This window comes from Nannospalax galili, unplaced genomic scaffold (assembly GCF_000622305.1).
Source record: "Nannospalax galili isolate Female #2095 unplaced genomic scaffold, S.galili_v1.0 scaffold305, whole genome shotgun sequence".
NCBI lineage: Eukaryota > Metazoa > Chordata > Mammalia > Rodentia > Spalacidae > Nannospalax > Nannospalax galili.
In genome coordinates this window covers 4,023,140-4,032,187 of record NW_008356258.1, presented here as the reverse complement: position 1 = coordinate 4,032,187, position 9,048 = coordinate 4,023,140, and the positions used below count along the sequence as shown (strand labels likewise).

The window sequence follows — 9,048 nt, the reverse complement described above, 5'->3', positions numbered from 1 at the left end:
TCTGCCTCCCGAGTGCTGGGATTAAAGGCATGTGCCACCACGCCTGGCCCTATTTATTATTTTTTTATTTTATTTTATGTGTATACATGTATCACCTGCATGTAGGTAAGTGCACCCGTGTAGTGCAATGCCTGCAAAGGACAGAAGAGGCCATCAGCTCCCCTGGAACTGAGTTACAGATAGTTGTTAGCTGCCATGTGGGTGCTGGGATTTGAACCTGGGTCTTCTGCAAGAACAACCAGTGTTCTTAACCGCTGAGCCATCTCTCCAGCCCCCTCAACTATATTTTTCATATAGATCTTACAAACATATATGTAAGCTAAGTAACTAGTACTTATTTTAGGAAAAGTTAGACAAATGTTAAACAACTTTTGTGTCATTGGTTTTACAAAAATATTATTTTACAAAATGATTCATAATTTTTTAAAAGGCACCCGAATTTTACATCATAGAGAGTGGAAGAAGCTTAAGTACAGCTTCCCAGCATAACTGCAATACCTACCAGTCCATCGGTTAGCAGCTTCTTTGGCTACTTTATTTGCTTGACCTGAAAAACATTATAAATATATAAAACCATATATAATCATTTATATACACTTATAATCACCTCCAATTGTATCTACTCATACAGATATGAATAAATGTATATATTATATATGAATAAAAGAATTCTTATGAAAAAAATCTGACATGGCAAGACATTGTATCTTAAAAATGTGCTCAAGGTCTGAAGAGATACTCAGTGGTTAAGAGACCTTGCTTCTTTTACAAAGGACTCAAGTTCTGTTTCTAGTAGCTACAGCAGGTGGCTCACAACCACCTCAAACTCCAGTTCTGGGGGATCTGATGCCCTCTTCTGGCCACTATGAGAACTGCATGAATGGGGTGCACATAAATCTTTAAAATAAAGAAAAGAAAAAAACCTTGCTCCAATCTTCAAGAAAATTACCAATCTTTGCATTTATATTAGCTAAGAACAGAAAGTCAATGGGAAGAGTTTCCCTTTTTAAAAAAATATTTTTTTAATTAAAAAATTTTTATTTTATGTGTATGAGTGTTATGCCTGCATGTGTTTTAAGTATACCCGTGTCATGCAGTGCCTACAGAGGACAGAAGAGGACGTTTGATCCCCTGGAGTTATGGACAGTTGTTAGCTACCATGTGGGTGCTAGGAATTGAACATGGGTCCTCTGCAAGAGCAGTCAGTGCTCCTAACTGCTGAGCCATCTCTCTAGCCCCCAGTTTCCCTTTTCCAAATGTTTATTATCATTGTACTTCTTTAAAGTATAAGTTTATTTTTTACATTTATTTATTTCTGTGGGAATGGGATTGACTGTGCCACAGCATAGGTGTGAAGGTCAGAGGACAACTAGCAGGAGTCAGTGTTCTCCTTCCACAGGTTGTCAGGTCCAGCAGCAAGCACCTTTATCTACTAAGCTATCTCACCTGCCCCCAGAGCATAGGTTTAAATGAAATGTTCTCAGATAATTTACCATATCAAAATAATAAAAATAATTTAGTGATAAGAACTTTACTGCATATATTCTTAGACCATGATAAATCTGACTTAAAAAATTTTAGAGTTAAAAAAGTAAGCTCACAGGAGAAAATATGCATTTTTATTTTATACATCTTAGCCAGGTATGCTGGTACATGGCTGTTACCTCAGCATATAAGAGACTGAAGGAACCCGAGTGTGGTGGAGCACGCCTTTAGTCCCAGCAAAGGGGGGTGGATCTCTGTAAATTTGAGGCCAGTCTGGTCTACATACCAAGTTCCAGCCAGTTATAGTGAGACCTGTCTTAAAAAAAAAGAGAGACTGAAGGAGGATTTCAAGTTTAAGGCCAGCATGGGCTACATAGTGAGAATTTGTCTCAAAATGTCAAAAAATTAAAAACAATGAGTATGCATCTTGCTATTAAGTGTACCTGTACATATATCTTTCGTATTAATCTATACAGACATAACAATGCCAAAATATTACTTCTAATGGGGACTTTTTTATGAAACATTAAGTAAATCTACTGAATTCACCATATTAATTCAAGGTATCTCATTATATGGTGGTAGAACCATTACCACCACTATCTTAACATTCCAGAATATTCCAGAACATTCTTATCAACAATAGGAAACCATGTACCAAAAGTAGTCATTTCCCATTTCTCTAGCTCCTACAACTACCCGCTTACTTTCTGTCTCTCTGGGCTTCCCCGTCGTAGATGCTTCTATGAGGAAAACATACGTGCTCTTTTGGGTATGGTTTCTCTCCATACACCACAATATTTTCAAGCATCATTCATGTTGTAGCATGAATCAATACCTAACTGCTTTGTGTGATAAATTATATTTCACAATTTGCTCACCCATTTGTCAGTTGACAGACATTGGGCCCTTTCCACTAATCTGAGTTAATTTTTCTCATGAACACCTTTTCACTTCTGTTGGGTATAAGCCAAGGAACAGAATTGTTGGCTCGTATAGTGCCTATGTATTATTTGGGGGAAATGGATAAATGTGAAGGAGAAAGAGTTGTTTGGACTTTTTTGGGGGGTCTCACTTTGTTTCCCTAGCTGCTTTGGAATTTACTACATAGACCAGGATGGAGACTCAAGCTTGTCAGTCTTTCTTCCTCTGTCTTCAAGTGCTATGAGGATAGGTGCACGCCACCATGCCTAGCTTTCAAATTATTTTTTAATGTAGCTGTACCATTTTGCAACCCTACCAGCTAGATAAGGGTCCCAATTTCTCCATGTCCTCCCCAACGATTTTCTTTAAAAAAAAAAAAAAAAAAAAAAAAAAGCAGTCAGTTTAATGAGTGTAAAGAGACAGCTCACTGTGGTTGATTTGCTAAAGACCTATGCTGTGCTCTTACTGGTCATTTGTTTATTTTCCTGGAAAAATGTTTATTTAAATCCACTGCCCATTTTAAAACTGGAATTTTGATCTTTTTTTTTGTTGTTGTTGTTGAATTAGAAGAGTTCTTTATATATCTTGCATATTACCTACTTGCCAAATAGAGGACTTACAAATATTTTCTTTCATTCTGTGTTTCTTTCTACAACCTTGAATTTTTCTTTCTTTTTTTTTTTTTTTTTTTTTTTTTTTGATACAGGGTCTCCCTGTAGCCCCAGGTGTCCTGGAACTCACTATGTAGACCAGGCTGGCCTTGAACTCACAGAGATCCACCTGCCTCTGCCTCCCGAGTGCTGGGATTAAAGGTGTGCATCACCATGCCTGGCTACAACCTTGATATTTTAAGTTTTGGATTTTGATAAAATCTAAATGTAGGAATAACTTACAATATGGACAGAATCTAGACTAATGACTTTTACTCAACCTTGTCTCAAAAAGCTACTGTTTGTAAAGCAAACAAGCTCACTGAGCCATGTGCTCTTGTGACCTGGGCACCTGATCTCAATCCCTCAGGACCCCACTTCCCCCTCTACCCAAGATAGTGCATGAATGTGGGTATACTTGAATTATTAGCATGTCAAAGCATTGGAAGCAGCATATTCATATTTGTATCTTCACTAGAAGCAGTGAGAGTTGAGAAGTATGCTTGACACTGTTTATGAGAGTGCTGGGATTAAAGGCATGTGCTACAATGCCTGGCTCCTTCCTAGCCTTTTAATTGGAGGGATAAGATTTATATAACATTGTGCCATTTCCTATGTCAACTCTTTGTTTTGTCCTTCAATTTCTCCAAAACCAACTTTTGGGTTAAAAGGAATTTTTGCTTTTGTTTGTGTTTTTGTTTTGTGCTGGGGATTGAATCTGGCGCCTCGTGCATGCCAGGCAAGTACTCACCATCAGGCTATAGCTGCTGCCCCTAAATGGAATTTATTAAACTGTTCTTTCCATTTTCTCTCTCCCTCCCTCCTTCTTCATCATCATCATCATCATCATCATCTTCTTTAAAAGAATATTTCTGGGAGCTGGAGAGATGGCTCAGTGGTTAAGAGAACTAGCTGCTCTTACAGAGGGACCTGGGTTTGATTCCCAGCACCCACATGGTGGCTACAAAACATCCATAACTTGAGTTCCAGGGGAATCCAATGCCCTCTTCTGACATCCTTGGGCATTGCACAACACTGGTGCACTTACATACATGAAGGCAATATACTCATACACATCAAATAAAAATAATAAGGGGCTGGAGAGACGGCTCATTGGTTAAGAACACTGAATATTCTTGCAGAAGACCCGGGTTCAAATCCCAGCACCCACATGGCAGCTAACAACTGTCCATAAATCTAGTTCGCCTCTTCTCCATGGGCATTGCATGACACAGGTGCACTTACCTACATGCAGGCAATACATGCATACACATAAAATAAAAATAAAATATTTAAATAAATATTTTAAAGAAATTTCTGCAGTGAAATAGCAGAGAAAGGTAAGGATTAAACTTATGGCCTTTGCATGCTAGGCAAGTACTCCACAATTGGGTTACAATCCAACCTTCCCTTGCTGTTTCAAGTAGGTACCATATATTTTTAGGTTATTTTGTTATCTTTTTGGTGACTATCCTAAGGATTGTCATTAATGTCTGTATTTATAACAATCTAATTCAGATTAATATCAATTTCATTAGTACACAAAGAGTGTTGCTATGTAACACCATTTCCATCTCCCAATTATGTTATTGTCACAAACTGTATTTTATACATTATGTGCCTATCAACATAGACACCTGCTTTACACTATTGTCTCCTAAACAAAAGGAAATACAAACAAAATAAATGTATGTTGTTTTTCACACTTACATATGTAGTAGCTATGACCAGTGTGATTTATTTCCTCATGTTGATCAAATTATGTTCAGTGTGTTTTCTCTTCAGCTTGAAGGACTCCCTTAAGTATTTTTTGTAGGATGTGTCTGTTAGTTACAAGCTATTGGTTGTTCACTTGAGAACATCTTACTTTGTCCTCCATTTTTGAAAGAAATGTTCCTGGACACAGAACTCCTTTAAATATGACATACCATTTTGGGGGGCCTCTACAGTTCTGATAAGAAACAAGCTGTTAATTTTAAATGAAGATCCCTTGTTTGTGATGACTTACTTCTTTTTAAGATCATCTAACTTAGTCAATCTGATTATGATGTCCCACAGGTCTCTGAATCTGCTAATGCTTCCTTGTTGTTTGTTCTTTTGTTTCTAAGATCAGAAAACTTCTATTGAACTGTATTCCATTCTACTGACTCTTTCTTCAACCTGCTCAAATCTTTGGTTAACCACTCTGGCTTCATTCCAAGTGCTGCAGTTGCAAACCCCAGAATTTCTACTTGGCTCTTCTGATACAGTTTCTATCTGCTTATTAATATTTTTTATGTTGTGAGGTATCTTTAGAATTTGTTTATTTAGACATGGTCTCCTTTAGCTCTGTGAACATATTTAAAATAGCTCACTTAAAATTTCTGTCTAGTAAGTTTAACAGTACTTCCTCAAGAACAGTTTTTTATTGTAGTTCATGAAGGATATCTCCTTGTCTGTCTGCATGTTTTACAATTCTTTTTTATTACAAAATTGGACATTAATGGGGCAATTCTAGAAACCAATTTCCTTCTTTTCAGGGTTCATTTGCTGGTTTTATGATTTTTTTTTTTTAATCTTTTTGAGACAGGGTCTCCCTGTAGCCCCAGCTGGCCTGAAACTCACTATGTAGACCAGGCTGGCCTCAAACTCTGTGAGGATAAGTCAAAGGTCCTGCTCGACCATTGTTGGCTTCTCTTGGAAGCATGGAGGAAATGATTCCTCCGTGTTGACCCTCCTCTTTATAGACTGGACACTGGCTCAAGTCCATCTGGTGGAGTCTCCTCGGCTTCCTTGATCAAGAGGCCAGATGACCCACCACCATTACAGGACATTTTGCGCGATGCTCATAGTCCCTGGGAACTAATCGACCCAGGAGGGCAAGGAGCATAAAGTGTCCTTTGAATCCCTCTGACCCAATTAGTATAGATCTCAAGGTATGTCTGTTTCAGCCCCAGCTGGCCTGAAACTCACTATGTAGACCAGGCTGGCCTCAAACTCACAGAGGCTCTGCCTGCCTCTGCCTCCCAAGTGCTGGGGTTAAAGATGTGTGCCACTACGCCCAGTGGTTTTATGATTTTTTCAATAAAACTAATTCTGTAAAATCTTTGTATTATAGTCACTGGAATCTTCACTTGGCTAGCTTAGTGGGCTAGCTAATGGGCAAAAAATAATTTAATGAAGATTTCTTAAACATTAGGACTAAATCTTTTCACAAAGAAGCTTCCTTTATTAAAGGGCTCTGCCAAACCTTTGCCAGAAAGCTAGCTGTATGTATGTGGCACACCATGCCTTCAACACTTGGCTGGGTCAATACTGCCTCAGTCTTTATTTACTGATTGCACATAGTACTGTACATGGCATTAAGGTTGGTGAGAGGTGGAACTTGGGACCTTCTTGAGTCTTCTACTAAGAACATCCTCACATTCTCACACATACATGCAGTATTCATGACATCATCAGTTTCTCTTCTTAAAACTTTTACACTAGTCTGGGGGCTGGAGAGGTGGCTAGAGGTTAAGAGCATTGGCTACTCTTGTAAAGGACCCAGGTTCCATTCCCAGCACCCAGCACCTATATGGAGACTAACAACTGTCTGTAACTCCATTTCCAGGGAATCCAACGTCCTCTTTTGGCCTCTGTGAGTACTACACAATATGGGTACACTTACATATATACAGGCAAAACACATAAAAAATAAAAATAAATACAAGAAAAAACTTTTAGACTAGTCTTTCCCTCAGCTGTTACTCATCACCTAAGGCAGCTGTGAAGTTAAAACTCTTGCTTATAATTTTAAAAAAATTATTATTTTTATTTTATGTGTATGAACGTACTGTCTGCACGCATGTGAGTGCACCCATGTCGTGCAATGCCGCGGAGGTCAGAAGAGGGCTTCAGATTCCCCTGGAACTGGAGTTAAGGACAGTTTGTAGCTGCCATGTGGGTGCTGGGAATTGAACCCGTGTCCTCTGCAAGAGCAGTTGGTGTTCTTAACTGCTGAGCCATTGTTTTATATAAACTCTGGGAAAGGATTTTAATATTGGTATACTTTATGCCAAGGTCAAATAAAGAGAAACCATTTTACTGGTTTGTTTGAGGGAGCCCCCAAACGTGTAATAACGAGAACTCTTTAGGCTGCTGCTACTTCTGACCACAGAAATGCAGGGTTGAGACAAGTGCTGAGCTGGACAGTGCAGGATTAGAATAAAGCACAAAGTTTACTATTCCTGCTGAAATTCAGCCAGTTTTCACTAACAGACTCCTGCAAGTCTTTCATTAATTTTTAGCTTGAAAAAAGTTCACTGTTACAATTTTTTAAAATTTATGTATGGGGCTGGAGAGATGGCTCAGTGGTTAAGAGCACTGGCTCCTCTTGCAGGCTTTGTTCCTAGCACCCACATGGCCAATAATCAACTACTGGTAAATCCACTCCCAGGGGATCTGGCACCCTCTTCTGACCTCCAAGGGCCTTCTATGCATGTGGTACACTTATATATATGCAGGCAAAACACTCATATACACATAAAATAAATAATAAAAATTAAAAATATTAAAGTTTATTGATTTGTGTGTGGGGGATGTTTTCTCAGCTAGGCTGGAAGCCAGCAAACCTCAACAATCTTACTGTCTCTGACCTCCTCAGAGCTAGGGTTACAGGTGTGTGTTCGACACCTGGCCTATTATATGTGAGATCCAAACTCCAGTTCTCATGATTGCTCAGCAGGCGTTCTTAACTACTGAGTCATCTCTCCAGGCCTGACTGCAGTAATTTTCACAAGCTTCTGTGGAAAAGCAAAGCATCAAAGCTGCTTGCTGCACCATTTTTACTATCATCTCAGCACTGCCAAGTAAGTTCTTTCTAAAAAGATTTTTTTTTTAAATTTTACGTATGAGCAGCTGGGAGCTTAGCAGACCACCAGAGAGCTCTGGGTTCTGGCCTCCCTCTGGCCTCCAACGACCAGAGAGCCTGAGAACCCAGGGGTCAGCCTGACAGCCCCAAATCCTGCTTCCACATGGTGGTGAATTTACCCTAATTGCCCCATACCATCCCTCTACCTGGGATTTGGTTAGGCCCCTCCCAAGGCCTCGGGGCAGATCTGCCTTTGGTAGGCGAAGGCTGGGATCTCAGCAGACCACCAGAGAGCGCTGAGTTCTGGCCCCACTCTGGTCTCCCTTTGGCATAGGGTTGACAACGCACAGGACTGCCAGAGAAGATATTACAATCCTTAACATATATGCACCAAATTCTGGTGCACCCAAATTCATAAAAACAACACTACAGGACTTTGAGACATAGAATAACCCCAACTCAGTAATACTGGGGGACTTCAATACCCCACTGTCTCCATTAGATAGGTCAACTGGACAAAGAATAAACAGAGAGACATCTGAATTAAATGATACCATATGTTAAATGGACCTAATAGACATCTTTCAATTATTCCACCCAAATGCTAAAGAATACACTTTCTACTCAGCACCTCATGGAACTTTTTCAAAGACTGACCACATACTGGGCCACAAAACAAACCTCAACAAATGCAAAAATACTAAAATAATTCCATGCATTCTATTGGACCACAAAGCAAGAAAGCTCAAAATCAACACTGGATGAAGCCCTAGTCGCTACAGGAACTCATGGTGATTGAACAACACACTCCTAAACAATGAGTGGGTCAAAAGAGAAACTAAGAAAAAAATAAAAGAATTCCTGGAATTGAACAAAAAGGAAAATACAACACAACACAACCTCTGGGACACATTAAAAGAAGTCCTAAGAGGGAAGTTTATAGCTCTAAGTGCCTACATTGAAAAAATTGAAGACAGTCCAAATAAATGACCTAACACTGCAACTCAAAGCACTGGAAAGGCAAGAACAAATGAAACCCAATCCCAGCAGAAGAGAAGAAATAACAAAAAACAGACCAAAAATTAATGAAGTAGAAACAAAGAAAACAATACAAAGAATCAATGAATCTAAGAACCGGTTCTTTGAAAAGCTAAACAA

At 39.1% G+C, this 9,048-nt stretch overlaps 1 protein-coding gene across 4 annotated transcripts in view; it reads right to left on the bottom strand.

The window, feature by feature from the left end:
* Mnd1 (meiotic nuclear divisions 1) overlaps positions 1-9,048 on the bottom strand; it is an 88,962-nt gene that overhangs the window by 6,487 nt on the left and 73,427 nt on the right. For 3 of the 4 annotated variants that reach the window (XM_008854275.2, XM_029556771.1, XM_029556770.1), the window contains one exon: positions 503-547. The exons of the other annotated variant lie outside the window; for it this stretch is intronic. In XM_008854275.2, coding sequence (XP_008852497.1) covers positions 503-547 — 45 coding nt within the window. The remainder of the gene's footprint in view (positions 1-502; positions 548-9,048) is intronic. 4 annotated transcript variants of the gene reach the window in all.